This window comes from Myodes glareolus, chromosome 7 (genome assembly GCF_982192425.1).
Source record: "Myodes glareolus chromosome 7, mMyoGla1.1, whole genome shotgun sequence".
NCBI classification, from domain to species: Eukaryota; Metazoa; Chordata; class Mammalia; order Rodentia; family Cricetidae; genus Myodes; species Myodes glareolus.
The window spans coordinates 91,126,424-91,147,172 of NC_142032.1; the positions used below are offsets into that span (position 1 = coordinate 91,126,424).

Genomic DNA, 20,749 nt, shown 5'->3' on the forward strand with positions numbered 1-20,749 from the left:
CATTCTAGACAAAGGGGAATGAGAATGTTTAGGAGAGTTTCCAGTAGGTATCTGCTTATAAATGATATCATTATCTCTAGATCAGGGAGACTGAGAATAAGGAAATACAGTTTTTAATTTAGATCTGCTGTTGCCTTAAGCAAGACTGGCAATTTATAAATACTAAAATGGATTTTGTAAATAGTAAATAATTTTCTTCATTTAATTTTAGTAGATAATGTAAAGGTTATTTTTTTTAAATGTGCTATTTTATGTGTACTTTTAAATAACCTTATGTTTTTAGTATTTTTACTTTAATGCCCCCCCCCACTTTTTTTACTCTCTATGATCAAATAAGTGTGGATTTATAAAAATAATAGTAGTTGCCTTCTATGTGTACTGACTTTTGTTAACAATTAAGGACTTGGTATAGGAATTATGATTTCTACGTAATACAATTTTTTATTTTTGAGATTATCAAATTATCATTTAATTAAAACATTTCTCCTTTTCCTTTCCTGCCTTCAAACCCTCCCACAAATCTCTCCCCAATTTTCTTCAAGTCCATGAACCCTTATTTTCACCAGCTTTTTATTGCATGCATATATATATAAATAATTCTAATTCCCTCTGTTTTTTGAATGTAGATTTTCTATGATGAACCTAGAATTTGTATACAAATAAATTAGGTTAAAACCAGTGAGCTTTGCTTCTGTGTTACATACATATATGATATGTAGCTAGTATAGGTAATATGTATGTAGAGGAACTTTCTAGCTTGTTGAAGTTGATAACAGTGATTTCAGTTGAAGCATACTTGGCCTGAAATGTGATAACTTTTCTTTAAATTACAAATTAGAGGACTTTTTTTTTTTTACTATTTTAGAAAAAGAAAACTAACACCTCTTTTGTAAAATGTTAAAATGTCTGACTAAAAAATCACACTAAAGGCTTTTGAATTTGATAGAATATGACTATGTAAAATCTGCTCTCTGCGATCTGCTCAGGTTTCTAAAGATAAATGCATACATCCAATATCAGACTTCACAAGGTTTCATTTCCACACAGAAGCACACATGCTCCTTTTTTTTTTTTTTGAAGACTACATGTAAAACATGCTTTTTCCATTCCCCTTTAGAATAGTTAGAATAGGAAAGTTTGCTTCTTTACAGCATAGTTGTGGGTGGCTTCTTAAGCTGCAGGAATTTTCCTTGTGGCTTTAAAGAGCTCGCTGTCTACAACGGATACACTGATACTGGAAGGAATGGAGTTATCTGTATCCTAGTTCTAAAACCTGGCAAGCCGTCAGAGCTAGAATTAGCTTTACAGATGGCATTTGGCAACATATCTACATATCTCTAAGCCCTCCGCTCCTGCGTTTTCTTCCACCTGCCTATCAATTACAATAGCCAATCACTGTTCAGGAATGGAGAAGTGGGATGATCACTGCTCACACGATGCTGTTTGGTTAGAAACGTCAGTGCTGCACAACCCACGGCTGAGTCAGTGTCTGTGAGAAAATGAGCTGAATTAATATTTAGAGGGGGTTGATTCTCTGAACATTTAAAGCTTAAATAGCTGCAACAGCAGGATTACACAGTAGAGAGGAGAAAGCTGAAGGAAGTCTGTGGCCAGGTGAGGTAGGAGGAGACTGGAAGATTTTCTGATTGTTCAGAAGAATCTTGAGGATGATGGAAATACCAGATGAACTAAAGTTTCCTAGTAATGCCCAAGGATGCTGACCTGGCTTTCAATGCTGCATTGTTTGAAAAAGCAGAGTCCCTTTACACTCTGATTTTAAATTTTTTCTCTTGTTTTTGTGTGTCTACCCTGGCATATACTAAAGGAAGGTGTGTATTCATTTTTTACATGCTATCTCTGGATTATAACTATGTACAAGAATGAATATAAGAGAGGTAGAGAGAGAAATGTTAGCCTTTGTTTCATAATAGGCATTTACATTTCTAAATGTAAAAGACCATGCTTCTGATTTGAATTTAATGGCACATTTAAAATAAATGGAGTATGTTATTGTTTTCATAGGTTTAGTGCTTTGTTATTTCATGTAACCTAAGAATGCATTATATTTAGTATTTTATGAATGCAAAACTTAACTAAGGAAACAAATTTTGAAGCAATTTGATCCATTGGAAATAAAATTCAAGATAAAAGATTAAATAATTATCTGAAGATGGAGTTGAGATTTTTTTCTTTGGAATGAATTAGAGATGAATGGAACTGTTTATATGTAGTAATTTTTTTTTACAAGACTGAATTTGTTTGAATGGGGAGGCCCTGTGTCTGGACGACTGTCTAGTCTACAGGATGCAAGCAGAAGATCTAAATGCTGCTACTGAGAAAGAATTGCCAGGCACGATCTTTGTGTTAATGTAATTTAATGTTAAACCTGAAAAAAAATTGTAAACCAGGATAATTGCTCGTGGTGTGATATTTTAAATCTTTACAGATGACAATGCTTACTTGATTAGGGAATTTTAGCACAATTTAACATGTTAATAAAATTTCCTCTGACTTTATTACCAGTTATTTTGTAGGGATTTTTGGTATATTTGGTATATTAAAATTACTTTATTCTAATGTAAATAATTATAACATCTTTGCCTTATTTCAGTATCCATTATTATTCCCCTGCCTAGTCTCTAAAAGTATGATCATTCAGTTATATCTGTCTATATATGTGTGTGCATGTATATATTGCTATATATTATATATTTTTATTGATTATATATGTGATATATATGCATATATAAAAATTTTATATTGGTGGTCTTGGGCCTAAAAATGATTTTTTATAAGCTTGTTACCACAATAAAATTATAAAAGGAGAACTTCAAGCTGAATCTTCTTACCTTACACTTTGTGGAATATTTTTCTCTGGTTCTGCTTGTTCTTTTCTGGTAATAATTCTTGTCCTATTATGAAAGTGATACATATTGATTACATCAATTTGATAGCACTGAAAAGCATATAGAAGAAATGTTACTTTTCTAGTAAAAGAAAATAACATTAGACATTGCATCTTTAACCAAATATGAATATATATCATACATGTATATTTTAAATGACTTCCAGATACTATTAAATGTTCTGTTATATAAGATACATTCTAAAAATTATGAACATTCTGTCATGATCATCTATAGCATAGTTGTGTTACACAGTGTTTTATATATACTTTGCCATTTAATTAATTGTAGTTCTTCTGAAATTTGACCAGAGAAATTATTAACATGGTTTCATTTTATATTTTTCAAAAAGGAGGACTGTTTTAAGGAGTTAAGTAAAAATGTAATTTTTATTTTATTTTTTTCTAACAATAAAAAGATTCTTGATCTAATTTCACCTTGAGTTCATTAAAGATATGCACAGTGTTTTAAATGAAGCAAATAGTTGTAAAGTAATATTTTAAAGGCCATATAAAAATCAGGAAAATTGGGGTTCAAATGAGATGAGACACTAGAGAATGGGAGCACTGTCCAGAAAGGTCTGTTCTGTGACATTTCGTGGAAGAAGGTAGGTTCAGGGAAGTGCAGTGGTAGTGTGTGACAGTGAAGGAGGGACCTCTGCTCGGTTTAGAAGCTTCTTAGAGAGGAAGAACACTAGAAACACCAATAACAAACACGAGAACAAGCTTGTTAATGACACAGAGCCTTGAGTATAAGGAGACTCAAGAGAATGTGCAGATGATCCAAGGAGGGAGCTACCGTCAGTCAACGTCTTCCACTTAAGTAGTAATTCTTGTGATCTTTGAAGATTTATAAGAGCATAAGGACTGCTGAAAGAGTCTGTGCCTGGTTTTGAAGCAGACACAACATTTTGGAACAGAAACGAAGGACTAACTAACTAAAAGAAGGCCAGATGAGAATGTGAAATGCAGTTGCAGTTAGCATGCTGTGTGCCCTTAGAATATGTTTGAACCTTTTTTTTTTTTTGTAGACTACCCTTGAATGTAAGGTAGGTAAGGGGACTAAATGTAAGGAATTCCAAGGATATTTGTAAGGTCTGTTAGACACCACTGTGTGGTTTTAGTGTTGTGCATGAGAGGATCCTGAGGGTGGCTGTTAATACTTGACACAAAACAACAATGTAGGATGGCTGCTACTGTCGCCCCCCCCCCATTCTCTCCCTACCTTTCTCAGTTATTAAGGACTCTTATAATAAATACTTTCAGATACTTGAAAAATTTCAGTTTGATAAAGAAATTAAGCCAGGCGTGGTTTCGCATGCCATTAATTCCAGCTCTCGGGAGGCAGAGGCAGGCAGATCTCTGTGAATTTTACACCAGCCTGGTCTACCAAGCTTCCAGGACAGTTAGGGCTACATAGAGAAATCCTGTCTCAAACAAACAAACAAAACAAAACGAAACAAAACAAAAAAACAGGAAAGAAATTAAGCTTGGTTTGCGTCAGGCTTACTCGAGGCTAGCAGCATGAACTCCTGAAATTGAGGTTTGTGTCATATCTCAGACCTTGGACTTAATTAACTCTGATTTCAGACAACTAGTGGATAAAGGAATTAGATTATTAGATATATACGGAGATTTCAGCTAGACTTCACAAACGTTATTAAGATACCAAGGTATGATTTTGTTAGTTTATTCATTTGCTTGTTTTTGTCAACGTGACACAGGCTATAGTTGCCCGGGAAAAGGAACCTCAGTTGAGGAATTACCTCTATTATAGCTGGTAGGCAAGTCTGTGAGGCATTTTTTGATCAGTGATTGATGTGGGAGGACCCAGCTCACTGTAGCATGGGTTGCATAGGGAAGGCAGGCTGAACAAGCCACGGGGAGCCAGACAGTAAGCAGCATTTCATCCTGGCTTCTGTTTTGGTTCCTGTCTTCCAATATTTTTCTGGCCTTAAGTTCCTGCCCTGACTTCCTTAGTAATGAACTGTGATCAGAATGTATAGGCCAAATAAATTCTTCTCTCTATGCGTTGATCATGTTGGTTTTTTTAAAATCATATCACATTTCTTAGTTAGAAATCTAACAAAGACAGACATTTAAAATTAAGTAAGATAACTCCTCAGAGTAATAATGACCATTGTGTACTTGTGCCAGGTTACCATCTATCAGTGAGTACCAGTCACACTGTAGATACTGTTTTTCGTCTTAACAGTTTTCTGACATGAATGCTATTATGTCAGAGGCTTCTGAAGTTCTGCTGTCTTAGTTCTGTTCCCTCTCCTTTCTTAGGAACCTGCATACCACATGAATACTGACTTCTTTTTCTTTTCCCATTTTTTTTTCTCTTTTGAGGGTATTATAGATATCTTCTTTCTCTGATGTAATCTTTTAAAAATTGTTATTTTTTTTGTGGTGGTCTGAATGAGAATGGCCCCCATACGCTCATAATTAAATATGTGTTCTGCAGTTGATGGGATTGTTAGGGAAAGATTAGGAAGTGTGGCCTCATTGAAGGTGTGTCACTGGGCGGGCCTTGAGATTTCAAAAGCCCACGCCATCCCCAGTTAGTTTCTCTCTCTTTCTTTCTGCCTGGATCAGTGTCAGCTATCAACTACTGCTTCAGCACCATGAGTGCATGCTGGCTGACATGTTCTCCCACCATGATGGTCACAGACTCTAACCCTTTTAAACCCTGAGCTCCAGTTAAATGCTTTCTATCATAAGCTGCCTTGTTTATGGTGTTTGACATGACAGTAGAAAAATTACCAAGACAATTCTGAATTGTAAGAGTTCATTACTACGCTTTAATATGTGATTTCCCTACCACCACTATGAGTATACAGAACTGTGACATCATCACTGAAAAATCTACCAACTCTACCTTTGTCAAGCCGTGAGTTGTTTCTCCATCATTTTCATTTTGAGCCATTAACTAAGTACAATCAGATAAACTAATAATGCGCTTGAGATTCGTTCATAAAGTTAGGCTTATTAGTAGTTTATTATACTTTTTTATTTAAGAGTGATAGCCCATAGTGTGACTGTACCCTGGCATAACGTTGTGGTTAGTGTCATAAACCTCAAAGCAGTGTTTAGAGTTGGATTTTTTAATTTTTTGGCTTTTTTGACACAGGATTTCTCTGTAGCTTTGGAGCCTATCCTGGAACTAGCTCTTGTAGATCAGGCTGGCCTCAAACTCACAGAGATCTGCCTGCCTCTGCCTCCCGAATGCTGGGATTAAAGGCGTGCGCCACCACCACCCGGCTAGAGTTAGACTTTTAAAACATTATGCATTACTTTTATATGACAGTTCTGTTGTAGGAATTTATGGTTTTGTTTATACAAAACTGAGCCATTTATAATTAACTAATAAATTAGTATTGCATAAAGAAATAAGCAGCACTGGTTTCCTGGTATGGTAGTCTCAAGCATGTTGTGTGGCGAAAAAGCCAATTTTGGTGTACAGTTTGATAAATTTTTATATTTTATACACCAATAAAACCTCAACCACCATGAGTGTAATGATGTATTTTTACACCCGAAAGCTTCCTGAGTGCCCTTTTCTCAGTTGCTGCCCTTTTTGTTCGTGCATCCACCAAGCTGTCTTCTGACTCTACCCATTGCCTGTATTTCCTAGAATTTTATATATTTTGTTGTGTCTGCCTCATTGAGTTGGCATAGTTGTTTTGAGATTTATTCCTTCTATGAGTTGTAAAACTTGTGAAAAATATTTATGTTTAATGAATCTTATCATATGTAGGAATATACCACAATATGTTTAATGAATCTTATCATCTGTAGGAATATACCACAAAAGTTTGCCTTCCTGCTCACGGACATTCAGTAGTTTCCAATTTTGAGTGGTTTTATATAAAACTTAGAAAAATATCTGTATATGCAAGTTAAATTTTTTATTGCTGTTTATTGAGCTATACATTTTTCTCTGCTCCCCTCCCTGCCTCTCCCTTCCCCCTTCAATCCTCCCCCAAGGTCCCCATGCTCCCAATTTACTCAGGAGATCTTGTCTTTTTCTACTTCCCATGTAGATTAAATCTATTTGAGTCTCTCTTAGTGTCCGCATTGTTGTCTAAGTTCTCTGGGATTGTGGTTTGTAGGCTGGTTTTCTTTGCTTTATGTTTAAAAACCACCTATGAATGAGTATATGTGATAATTGTTTTTCTGTGTCTGGGTTACCTCACTCAAAATGTTTTCTCACTCCATCCATTTTCCTGCAAAATTCAAGATGTCATTTTTTCTGCTGTATAGTACTCCATTGTGTAAATGTACCACATTTTCCTTATCCATTCTTAGGTCGAGGGGCATTTAGGTTGTTTCCAGGTTCTGACTATGACAAACAAAGCTGCTATGACCATAGTTGAGCACATGTCCTTGTGACATAATTGAGCATCCTTTGGATATATACCCAAAAGTGGTATTACTGGGTCTTCGAGGAAGGTTGTTTCCTACTTTTCTGAGAAATCACCACACTGACATTCAAAGGGGTTGTACCAGCTTGCATTCCTGTCAGCAATGCAGAAGTGTTCCCTTTCCCCCACAACCTCTCCAGCATAAGTCGTCATCAGTGTTTTTGATCTTGACCATTCTTACAGGTATAAGATGGAATCTCAGAGTTGTTTTGATTTGCATTTCTCTGATGACTAAGGATGTTGAACTTTTCCTTAAGTGTCTTTCAGCCATTTTAGATTCCTCTGTTGAGAGTTCTCTGTTTAGGTCTGTACTCCATTTTTTTTTTTTTAAAAAAAATTGGATTATGTGTTCTTTTGGTGACCAATTTCTTGAGTTCTTTGTATATTTTGGAGATCAGACCTCTGTCTGATGTGGGGTTAGTGAAGATCTTTTCCCATTCTGTAGGCTGTCGTTTTGTCTTCCTGACCGTGTCCTTTGCTTTATAGAAGCTTTTCGGTTTCAGGAGATCCCATTTATTGTTTCTCTCGGTGTCTGTGCTGCTGGTGTTATATTTAGGAAGTGGTTCCCTGTTCCAATGCGTTCAGGTGTATTTCCCACTTTTTCTTCTATAAGGTTCAGTGTGGCTGACTTTATGTTGAGGTATTTGATCCATTTGGACTTAAGTTTTGTGCATGGTGATAGATATGGGTCTATTTTCATTCTTCTACATATTGATATCCAGTTATGCTAGCACCTCTTGTTAAATATGCTTTCTTTTTTTACATTTGATATTTTTTTATTTTTGTCAAAAATCAGGTGTTTGAAGATGTGTGGATTGATATCCAGGTCTTCCATTTTGTTCCATTGGTTCTCCTGTCTGTTCTTATGCCAATACCAGGCTGTTTTCAGTACTGTAGCTCTGTAGTAAAGTGTGAAGTCAGGGATTGTGATGGCTCCAGAAGTTCTTTTATTGTACGGGATTGTTTTGACTATCCTGGGTTTTTTGCTTTTCCATATGAAGTTGAGTACCGTTCTTTCAAGGTCTTTGAAGAATTTTGCTGTAATTTTGATGGGCATTGTTTTGAATCTGTTAGTGAAGTATAATTTTATGTACTTCATTTTATCTGTATTTGTATTTTTTCTGTTATTTTGGAAGTTTAATATATGTATAAGTCTTTTAGAACTGAGAATTATTTTCTCTCATCAGTGCCTTTTTGTTCTTTAATGGTGATTTTTGAAAAGCAAAATTTTTAATTTTAATGGTCAATTAATTCTTCATTCTTATACAGATTTTGCTTTTTATTTCTAAAGTTTTATGTTTATGTATGTGATCCATTTTGCGTTAACTCTTGTGTATAATGTGAGCTACTGATCAGACCAGAATCCTGTTGCTCTTTCCAGTTCTAGAAGTCAAATGTCCATTGCTTATCTGTTCCAGTACCATTTGATAAAATAACACTTTCTTCCTTTATTACTTTCGAATGCTGTTGAAATTGTCTATATAAATGTATGTAGGTCCTTTTCTTGCTGATTATTTTGCTTGTCTGTCATGATGCTGATACTACATTGTATTAAGTGTGAGCCTGCCTATTTATTTATTTATTTATTTAGTATACAGTATTCTCAGTATTCTGTCTGCATGTATGCCTGCAGGCCAGGAGAGGGCACCAGATCTCATTACAAAGGGTTGTGAGCCACCATGAGGTTGCTGGGAATTGAACTCAGAACCTTTGGAAGAGCAGTCAATGCTCTTAACTGCTGAGCCATCTCTCCAGCCCCCCACTGTGGTTTTTTAAAATAAGTCTTGGAGTCAAGTTGTCAGTCCTATAACTCTCCTTTTTTTATTAGTGATTTAAATCATTCTAGTCACTTTGCATTTCCTGTTTGCACTCAGGATCAAGTCCAGAACCTTATGCATGCCAAACAGGCATGCCATTGAGCTCGACCTCCTTTTCCCTCCTTACAAATTTCAAAATAGTTTGTCTCTTTTGAAATAGCTACTGGGCTTAATGGGACTGGAGCAATGATTCAGTGGTTAAGAACACTGGCTGCTCTTCCACAGGACCTGAGTTCAGTTCCCAGCACCCACATGGCTGCTCTTAACCATCTGTAACTCCAGTTCCAAGGGATCCAATCTCCTCTGACCTCCAGGGGCACCAGGCATGCATATGGTACATAGACATCCATGCAGGCAAAATACCCATACATATAAAATTAAAAAACAAAACACTGTGTGGTATTTTAATTGGAATTGTTTGTATCCATGAGGTCAGCATACAAAGAAGTAATACTGTAACAGTATTAAGTTTTCTGATTCATGGGAGTATGCCATGTTTTGAATATTATTATAAATTGCTTTCTAAAATTTTCAATTTAAGAATGCTTTTTTTTGGTATATAGGAATAGACTTGATTTTTAAAATAGAGATCTAGTATTTTGCACCTGTGCTCAGCTCATTTGGCTGTGATAGCATTTGAGAAAGATCTACTATAGATGATCACGTGGTCTTGAGGATAAAGATGGATTACCACTTTCCCATTCTGAATGCTTTTTACATGAGATAATCAGTTTCTAAAGAGACCATGTCTTCTTGACTCACAGTTTCAGAGGTCCAGTGCATACTCCCTGGCCCTGTTGTGTTGGATCTGTGGCAGCATAGCATGTTTCCGTAGCGCACAGTGAGAGAGAGACTACTTACACATGATGCCAGAGAACTAAAAAGAGAAGGAAGGATCAGGCTCCCAAATTCTCTTTCAAGGGCATATCCCCAGTATCCCTCAATACTTTCTTAAATTAGCAACCCCCCAGCAGATATCTATAGTACACAGGCCAGTGACCCAAGCCTTCAACATGTGGACCCCTGGGAGACACTGAGATCCAGACTACAGCATTTTAGCAACATATTGAGCATAAGAGGCGCTTGACTTTGTTTCTCTCTTCCTAGGCAGAGTATTTTGAATATACTTGAATATTTTATAGGTATTCTTTATCTGCTTGATGAAGTGCTAAGGTTTTGGTTTGGTTTGTATTTTATATTTAAATCAAGAGTAGATTTGCATCTTTCCAAATGTATTTTCTTTATATATTGAGACACATGTTATTTTCCTCAATAATTAATAAGGCTATTTAACCAGTTCTGGGTTTTTAGATAAATTGCATTTAATTGGTGGAATTATTATATTTTCACGTATTGCTATAACTATCTAAAACACTTAGAATATTTGTCTGTTTATAGTTTTCTTGAGATTCATTTTGGTTTTACTGGAATAATGCTGACCTCATAGAATGAGTTGGGAAATTCTGTCTTTTCAGTTTTATGGGAGAGTTACATAGGGTTGATATTATTTCTGTTTGAAATGTTCATCTGGAACTGGAGGGTTTTTTTGAAGGAATGTTTTAAATTATATATCCAATTTCTCTAATCTATATGGAGCCATTCAGCAAATCTGCATTCTTGAGTGAACTGTGGTAGGTTTGTAATTTTTTGGAATGACTGTTATTATCACTATTATCATCATCATTATTATTACTAGCTGTTCTTTGAATTTCAGTAGACTTTGAACACTCCATTGCTGACTGTAGCCATTTATGCCTGGTTCCTCAGTCTTCTTCCTAAGTGACTGTGGTAGAGGCGTCTCAACTTTACTGATCCTCTAAGCTTTGCTTCCATTGGTTTTCTTGCTTGTTCTTCTGTTTTCTAATTTAACTGTTTTCACTCTGCTCTGTTAGTTTTTTTCTACTTTTCTTTGGATTCAATTTTTTGATTTCTTGAGATATAAACTAAGGTCATTTTCTTAGACTGTTCTTTCTGCTTCAGGAGTCAGTGTTAAATTTGGCCTTAGAGTACTGCCATGCTATCATGCCATGGCACAGATTTTTGACATGTTGGGTGACTTTTAGTGTCTTTGTGTTTGGAATTTTAAAATTTCTCTTTTCACTCCTTTTAAAATAAAGATGTTTATTTAATTTCTGAATCTTTATTTTCTAAATTTTTTCAATTTTAATTTAATTCTGTTGTAGTCAGGAAATACTTTGTATTAGTAAGTTCTTTTAAGTTTATTGAGATTTGATTTATTGCCTAGAATATGGTTTGTTATTATAAATGTTTGTGTGCACACAAAAGTATGATTTTCCTGCTATTATTCTGTAATGTGTTCTCTAAGTTAGGTCAAATCAGTTGATAGTGTTATTAAAATCACATTAATGGATTTCCGTCTGCTTCCTCTTCTAAGTATTTCAGTAGACCTGAGAGTATAGGTTAGATATGAAGTGTGCACTTAGACATGAGTCTCTGCGTTCAATTCTTATGACCATAATACATAAGTAATGAAGTAAGTAAATATAAAAATAATATAAGGGTGTTAGAATCTCTAGTAATTGTGGGGCTATCTATTCTCATTTTATCAGTTTTTGATTTATATAATTTGAGGCAGAAAAACATTTGAGTAGTTATGTGTTTTTAATGAATTTATTCCCTTTTCTTATGAAAGAACTTAGTCTTTGAGCTCTGCTTTGCTATTACAGTGACCACCGTTGTCTGTCATTGTACTGATGATAGCCTAGTGTGTTTCTTCATCCTTTTATATTTAATCTCTCTGTACCTTCATATTTAATGTGTGTTTCTTGTAGGTGGGATAGGTTTGGTTTTTGTATCCCATCAAATAATCTCTTGTGTTGTAGATCATTTGCATTTAAGTGGCCTAGATAATTTGTATATAAGTCTGTTGTCTTACTATTATTTTCCATTTATTCCATTTTTCCTCACATCTTCCTGATTTTTTCTTGTCTTTTGGATCAACTGGCGTGTATATTTGTGTGAATTTTGTGTGTGTTTGCACACACAGGAATGTAGAGGCTTGAGATTGATGTTGGCCCTCTTCCTATCACTCTCTGCCTTGTTTTTTGAAATAAGATCTTGGCACTGAACCTGATTGGTCAGGAGCTTTGAGAACTACCCCTCCTCCCATCCCTGAGGTTGCAGACACATTGCTGTGTTTGCCTTTTACATGGATGCTGGGGATCTAAATTTAGATCCTCATGCTTATACAGCAAAATACTGTTACCCACTGAGCCATTGTTTAGCCCCAAATAATTGTGTGTGTGTGTGTGTTCATTTTATTTCAGTTTTTGACATTTTAACCAAAATTCTGTCTTGAGTGAATGGTTACTTTAGCTCTTCCAGTACACTATCTTTAATACACCTTTCAACACTGTGTCGCTTCTTATAGTATGAAGTCTCAAGAGTGTGCTGTCGTCTCTCCAATCCCAAATTTTGTTTTATTGCACTCACTCATGTCATATTGTTGCAGTTATTGTTTAAGCTAATTTTTTAAGAGAACAAAACAGTAAGAAAAATAATAATTTTCCCTTGCAGTTAGTTACTCTTTTCAGGGTCCCTCATTCCTTGTGTAGCTCTATATTGTTATCTGGAATTATTTTTTCTTCTACCAGAATTGTTTCCTTTTATCTTTTGGATAGATAGACTCATGATCAATTTTCTTTTTTGTCTTAAATTTGTTTTTGAAAGATAGTTTTGTTCTAGACCACCTATTATTTGGTGTTGCATTTTTCTTGAAAGTATATAGGCAACTGTTGTAGTTAGGGTTTCTTTTGCTATGAGTAGACACCATGACCACAGCAACTCTTACTAAGAAAAGCATTTAATTGTGGTGCTTACAGTTTCAGAGGTTTAGTCCATTATTATCATGCCCTGAAGCATGGTGGTATGCAGGCAGACACGGTAATGGAGCAGGAGCTGTGAGTTCTATATCTTGATCCACAGACAACAGGTAGTGAACTGTTTTCTGGGCATAGCTTGAGCATATATGAGACCTCAGAGCCCACTCCCACAGTGGCATATTTCCTCCAATAAGGCCTCACCTACTCCAACAAAACTATACCTCCTAGTAGTGCCATTCCCTTTGGGGTTCATTTTCCAAACCACCGAAGCAACTTACTGTGCATATCTGTGACTTTGTAATTTTCATCAAATTTGGGAGAAATGTTGTTTATTCCACATTTTCTCTTTTCACTTCTTAATTTGGGGATTCCATTCAGGAGGTCATACTTGAATTTGGCCAACACCACACACAAGCTTTGCTTATCTTGCTTCTTATACTCTTTTGTGAAGCTGGTTGAACAGGGTAATAACTGCAGTCCTGCTAGAGGCAGGTACTGGGAATGAGCTACTTTCTTTCTTACCTGTCTCAGGTGACACAGTGCACATTCTTTTAAATGCAGCCCAGAGCAGAGCTGTCACTGTGAAGTTGCTTGTCCTTGTTTATTCTGCATATACTGCTTTGTCTTTAGAGTGTTTTGGTGATCTAATATTATTTAATCAAATAGAGGAGAACATAATTTGTTTTCTGTAACACCTGATTTCTGAAGGCTGATTCAAGGTGCATGCTATTTGACATATAAAGAAATGTGATGACGCCATTTGCATTTACTTAGAACCTAAGGAGTTTAGAAATTAAGGCAGTATTTCCTTAGAACATTTAGCAGTGCATAATTTTTTTAAGCTAAAAATGATGTCTTATAAAAAGACCGTTTTAATTAATTAGTCTGCTTGGCCCTTATTCATACTGAATATTTAACCTGTATTTGCTTAGCCATAGTTGTGATTGGACAGTCTATGAAATTACTAGATCACATTTAGGAAATTTGCTTTCTTGTAGTACAAAATGATTAAAATTTACCAGTGAGAATAATAGAGGTTTTGGGGGCTTCACCACCCCCATATGTGATCCTTCTATTAATATAGACTCCTTTTTTTCTACTTCAGAAGTCAGCCAGGAATTCTAAAATTCCTGTTCCAGTAGTAGAATTTCTTGGTTCTATTTGAAGAAAGCGGTTATGTTCTAAGAATATAACTGTTCCCTTTTTTTCTAGAAGGAACATGAGAATGGAAAGTTTTTTTCTTCTTAAGGCTTATGAGAAACATGGTTGCAAATGCTAACAGACTGATTTTATATTCCGTGGAGTAACTAAGTCTGCCTTATCTTCTGTGCCTACCATCTCTGTTATAACAGGGTGGTGACTGATTTCCTTAGTGAAACAAACCACAAACAAACAAACAAAAAAACCAAACTAGAGCAGTATAGTTAATAAACTAACAAAAAAGGTGACCTTGAGTCAGTAAAGGATTTAAATCTGCCTTTGGAATTGTAAGATTACACTTTAACCAGTGTGGTTTTGGTAAAAAGAAAACACTGTAATGCAGAGGGGAACATTAACATGAATCAAGACTCAGCTTACAGTATCACCCCCACCGTGGCTAGTGTTGTATGACTGAGCAAACTTGGGAGTTTGAACTTTTCTGTCCTCATCTGTTGTAACTAAACAACTAGCAACTTGCATTTAAGAGGTGCATTGTGATCAGTGCTTTTCTACCCTTTCTGTTGGTTTACTCCTAGTATCAACTGTAGAAAGTAGATAGAATCTTAGGACATATAGAATCTTAGAACCTATAGGGGCCTGTTTCCAGAATATTATATAACTCAAAATATTATGTAACTATTAAAGGAAAGTTTGGGTCTAACTCTTTTATTGCTGTAAAATCAAGAGTTCCTTCTACTTCTAAAATATGTTATACTATTTCTTTAAACTGTGACTGTCATATAAACATTTCCAAATGCTACATTTCTAAATGGTCTTGAGTCTGACTGTGATTACTCCCATTGCCTTTTCTATACCTGCATTGTATTTTTATTGTTAATTTTTTGTTTTCATTTAATTATTAAAATTTTGCATATTTTTGGGAATTAGTGACTAACTCTAATCTAAATTTTTAAATTACACTTATCTACTTATTTATGTAGTATTTTTGTGGGGCTCACATGTGGAGGTGAGAGAACAGCTTGCGGGGCATGATTCTCTTCTCCCACCATGTAGGTTCCTGAATTTAAACTCAGTTGTCAGGCTTGGCAGCGAGTGAGTGCCCTTACTCACTAAACCGTCTTGTCAGCCCCCTAACTTTAGCAGTGCCTTCTTATTTTGAGATTTGAAAGCATTTGCCCGTCACTCATTTACTAGTTAGAAAATATTTGTGGTGTGCCTATTTTACGTTTGGAAGCTGGATAACATGGCCTATTTACATTTCTCAATGTATGTATTATTAATGTATTATTACTACACAGGTAAGCTCTAGAGAGCTTCATTTTATGGCATTTAAACAGATAAGAACAGACGTTAATACTGGATCTTAGCTAAATTATCATTTAACACATTATTATGCCTGTAGTGTACATATTTAATGATACCCAGAGTGAATTCTCTTACTAGACTATTTTAGCTAAATGATGATGTTCTCAGTTACTTCTCAGTAAAATTTAGTCTATGTAACATGTAAACGTTTTTAATCTCTGAATTTCTACAATCAGAAAGTAGAGTACTTTTTAAAAATTAAAATAGTAATAAATTTGAAGAAGTTCTAAAAATGAGTTCATCTTGTTTGCTTGGAGACTTGCTTGGTAGGAACAAGTATTTTGCCCAAACCTGTTTATTTTTTTTTATTAGTGTTTTAGAATATGGTGCTCTCCTTCTAAGATCCCCTTACAAGAAATTTAAATATCTGTATACTTCTTGTTATTAAGCCTATTTTTAGAAGTCAGTTCATGCCATACATGGTAGGTAGCAAATGCTTATAATACCAGTACTGGGCGGTAGGAGAGGCTGGATCTCTATAGCAGGACTCTGTACAAAACAAGTCAGTTAACCTTTTTTGGGTTTTAAATTTTCTTATCTATAAAACTTTGAATTTGATTATGGTTTTTATAAACACATTGCTTCACAATTTGTCAAACCTAGGTTCACATTAGTAAATCAGATTTCAGAATCAAAAAGTAACATTTGATTTTTGTACTTAAAATGTCAGTCATATGTTAATCATGTTTTCATTGAAAGAACTTTGTGCTCTCTCTTTTTTTTTTGCTTTTATGTTAATTTTCTTTTCTAACCTATCAGCACTGCCTCACGTGTTGCTAAGGGAGGAGTTGACCACACTAAAATGAGTCTGCATGGTGCTAGTGGGGGACTCGAGCGATCAAGAGATAGACGAAGGTCAAGTGACAGATCACGAGATTCATCTCATGAGCGAGCAGAGTCTCAGCTTACTCCTTGTATTCGAAATGTGACCTCACCAACACGACAGCACCATGTTGGTACGTAAGATCATCTTACCCTACCATTTCTCGTCATCCGCCTTTTTACAGTTGGGTTGATTTTCAGTTGTGCATAACACTTGAGCAAGGTTCACTTCTTTGTTATAATTCAGTTATTTATATTTTAGCTGATGTTTTATTCTTATTAAAAAAGATAGCTTATTAAATCAAGCATAAAGGTGACTTCAGTTTGGGAGCAGTCTTACAAAAATAACATGAAAAGCCTTTGAAGCTGTGATAGAAACTTTTAAAAGAAAATTTTAAGTTAATATATATCTCATTAGATAAAAATGTATACACAAAACAGTGGCTTATTATAAAATAGTAGTAAGACCCTTTAATCCCAGCATTTGGGAGGCAGAGGCAGGCAGATCTCTCTGCGTTTAAGGCCAGCTTGGTCTACAAGGGAGTTCCAAGACAGGCTCCAGAGCTACAGAGAAACCCTGTCTCAAAACAAAACAGTAGTAAGGTAAATTATTGCTAGGGTTTGCTGGCTACTCATGCCAACAAATAAAGTAAAAGAATAACCGTTATGGGGTTTTGACTTTTTTGATTTTTGACAGGGTTCCGAATTTAATAATAAAAGTAGAAGAAAGAGAAGTGTATTTACTTTCTTAATAACTTGGGGTTATTTTCCTTCCTTCTTACTCGTATGTGAACATTATTAGCTCAGGATGACACACTGTATGACTACAAAGTACCATTCTGAAGTAATGTGCCTAAGCATATCAAATTGTTGATTTAAAAATTTCCCCCTAGGGAAGGTATAAATAACAAACTTTGATTTAGGGCTGGGGCATAGTTTCTGTGATCATTGTTGCTTAGCATGCACTTGTTTCTGGGCTCAGTCTCCATCAGCTGTGTATGTGGGGGCATATTTAGGCTGGGGATATGTATGTATGTATATGTGTGTGTGTATATATGTATGTATGTATATGTATATATGTGTGTGGTACACATACATGCACATACATATACATAGCTTGATGGTAGAGTACTAGTTTAGTGTGTGCAAGGCCCTTTTAATCCCCAGCAAGCCCCTCTCCCAATTACTAAATTTGGTAGTTTCTGGTAATCTGTTGTAAATCAGAATCATTTAAGTGAGGATTTATTAGGTAGAGAAGCTGACAGTATCTAAGTAGGTCCTTGAAGACAGGCTAATATCATAAGCCAGATACGATCAGAAGTATTGGTCTCTTCCGCATAGAGTCCAATGTCTGAGAAAGAACAACAGGATATAATTATTTTATCACCTAGGTAAATTTTGCTTTGGGGATGCTACCAGCCTTGTGGAAACAGGAATTAAAGGAGGAGGGTGTCAGAATAGCTCTGGAGCTATAGCAAAGCTAATTATATAATCAGCATGCTGTACAGAATGTTCTAAGTAGCCTGAGTCATGAAGAAATTTGCCAAAAACTGATGAGACAAAGGTACATTTTTAGGTCACCTTTAAAATTTAGTGATCTAGCCTTTAAATAAAACTTACCATAAAATCTTGGTTTTTATTTCCCTTTTATAGGATATTGGAACATTTAACAATATTTTCTGCCTATGAAAATTGACAGTAATTATAAGTCTAATAAAGTTTGTATCATCGCTTTATTCTGTAGAAGTGTGGCTGGGGAGAAAATGTATCAGCTGAGGAGAGTGGTACAGAGCTGTAACTGTAGAACTAGGGAGGAGCAAGGTCATCATATCAGCTACATAGTGAATTTGACGCCAGCCTGGTCTATATGAGATCCTGTCTAAAACAAACAGAAAGAAAGTAGTACCATTAGTTGCTAAACTCACTTTATTTGGTAATTATTAAAGGGGTTTTTTTTTTTTGAATTTTGAGACAGGGTTTCTCCATAGTTTTTGGTGCCTGTCCTGGAACTAGATCTTGTAGACCAGGTTGGCCTCAAACTCACAGAGATCCGCCTGCCTCTGCCTCCCGAGTGCAGGGATTAAAGGCATGTGCCACCACTGCCCGGCTAAGGTTTTTATTGTTGTTTGTTTGTTTACTTCTTATTCCCCCTGCTGAATTTTTTTCTTTTTCAGATCTTTTTATGAGAAAAATTGCTGACTTCATTGTGGTATTATCAATAAAGTGTGTTTCTGGAGTTTATATTTCACATTCTGAAAAATGTTAACTGTTTTTAGTAATTATGACTGTTTCTAAATTGTTCTCAGGCTATATATGGGGCATTTGTAATCTTAATACTTTGAAGAATGAGGCAAGAAGATCATGAGTTTGAGACCAGCCTGGACTGTGTAGCAATGCCCGGTGTCAACAAAAACCAAAAGAAAAAAATAACAACTACTCTCAAATTGATATTCTTATTAATCTTTCATTTTTATTCTTGTCTTTTTCTTCTTCTTCTTCTTCTTTTTTTTTTTTTTTTTTTTTGGTTTTTCGAGACAGGGTTTCTCTGTGGCTTTAGAGCCTGTCTTGGAACTAGCTCTTGCAGAGCAGGCTGGCCTCGAACTCCCAGAGATCTGCCTGCCTCTGCCTCCCGAGTGCTGGGATTAAAGGCGTACACCACCACCGCCCAGCCATTTTTATTTTCATAATTTTAATTCTTGTAAATCTTGTTAACTTTTCATGTGTGTTTATTTGAATTGTAAGAATATTTTAATTTTTACATATTTTTAGTGGGATAATAATAAAAGATCTACCTTAACTTTGGTATTTTCCTGGATCAACATCAATTACCTAAAATATCTTAGAAAACAATTTTGTATTTAATTTTTATTCTTGGCTTTGTTGAAAATGTATTTGAAATAGAAAAACAGAAATGCAGCTATTTAAGAGAACTTGTCTATATCAGACATTTTAGAAGATACAGTTCTTGAATCTTTTTAAAGAGAATTTGTATGACCTTAACATTTTTGTTTCAGAACGAGAAAAAGATCATAGTTCATCTCGTCCAAGCAGCCCTCGTCCTCAGAGAGCGTCCCCGAACGGCTCCGTGAGCAGTGCTGGGAGCAGCAGGAACAGCAGCCAGTCCAGCTCAGACGGCAGCTGTAAGACGTCTGGGGAGATGGTGTTCGTGTGTGAGAACGCAAAAGAAGGCGCGCGGAGCGTGCGGACAGCCGAGCGAGTGACGCTGATCGTAGACAACACCAGATTTGTCGTGGACCCGGCCATTTTCACTGCACAGCCAAATACAATGTTGGGCAGGTTTGTTTCATTGCTGTTCATTATCACTAATTCTAAAGCACTTTTCATGTAATTCTTTTGTGGTTATTATAAAGTATTTTTAGTAAACTTTGTGCTGTGTAGAAGGATAGAGCGTCCCTATTTTATAGATGAAAAAGCTGTATTTTGGAAGTTAAATTATTTGTCTAAGTTAATTCAAATAGAATATAGGTAGAACAAAGCTTGAACTTGGTTTTATTCCTAATGATCTTTTGTAGTACCAGTAGCAGTAGCAAATATATTTGTTATTAAAGTCAGAACACTAAAGGATCTCCACAAATTGATCTGATAGAGTCTAACCAGATGAATCTTGGTTAGATTGGTTAGACTGATATAAGTTCCTAAAACCTGTCACTACATATAGAAAGATACCCATCAGCTTTGTTTAAAGGAAAACAGTTTGATTAGCTGTGAAGTAAATTTGAATTGTCAGTTTGTTGTAGATACTTAAGATAGGGTGAATGTATGTCTTTGAAAATAGATAGGGTGTAATTGAATAGAGTTAGAAGTCTGCAGTGTGGGAACCACCATGTCAGGAGTTTAGACTGTGGAATTGATTCTTCTACATGCCTAAAGTAAGGGTCAAACACTTCAGTGTAAGAGCACTATTTTTGTCTATAACTAAAATGGAGGACATAAATGAATAAACATTTACATGAGGCAGAAACTTGAAACATTGTCTTTTCTCTGTGATGACTCTAGGGGTTCTAGAGAGGAGAGGAATAGAAGGAAAGAGAAAGTACAAAATAAACGCTGGTCTTGAGATATTGCATACAGTTTGAGTAACTAAATTCTCTAAATGACCTTGGACTTGAATATGCATTTTCACATATCTGTAGCTTTAGTATCATCAGTAGATGATAGTGAAGCTGTTGGAATACTGTCTTGACATGGTTCTACTTTATTTTTACATAAAATTGAAATGAAAAAGCATTTGATCTGCTTTAGCTGTTTAAAGATTTCGGGGGGGGGGGTGTTCACATTAATCTGAAAAGGATAGCATTCCTTTTTGTAAAAAGTTCAAGCATTTGAGGAAATTGCATGACATTTGATTCTTGAGAATTTTCAGTCAGTGAAGTTTCTGTTCAGGCG

At 35.5% G+C, this 20,749-nt stretch overlaps 1 protein-coding gene across 15 annotated transcripts in view; it reads left to right on the forward strand.

Moving 5' to 3' along the window:
* The window catches only part of Btbd10 (BTB domain containing 10), a 59,013-nt gene that overhangs the window by 22,885 nt on the left and 15,379 nt on the right, over positions 1-20,749 (forward strand). For 14 of the 15 annotated variants that reach the window (XM_085692931.2, XM_087908549.1, XM_048460588.3 and 11 more), the window contains 2 exons: positions 16,280-16,476; positions 19,357-19,639. In XM_085692931.2, coding sequence (XP_085549057.1) covers positions 16,280-16,476; positions 19,357-19,639 — 480 coding nt within the window. Of the gene's footprint in view, positions 1-1,513; positions 1,830-16,279; positions 16,477-19,356; positions 19,640-20,749 lie in introns of those variants that run through there. The other variant, XM_048460584.3, reaches the window with a different exon arrangement.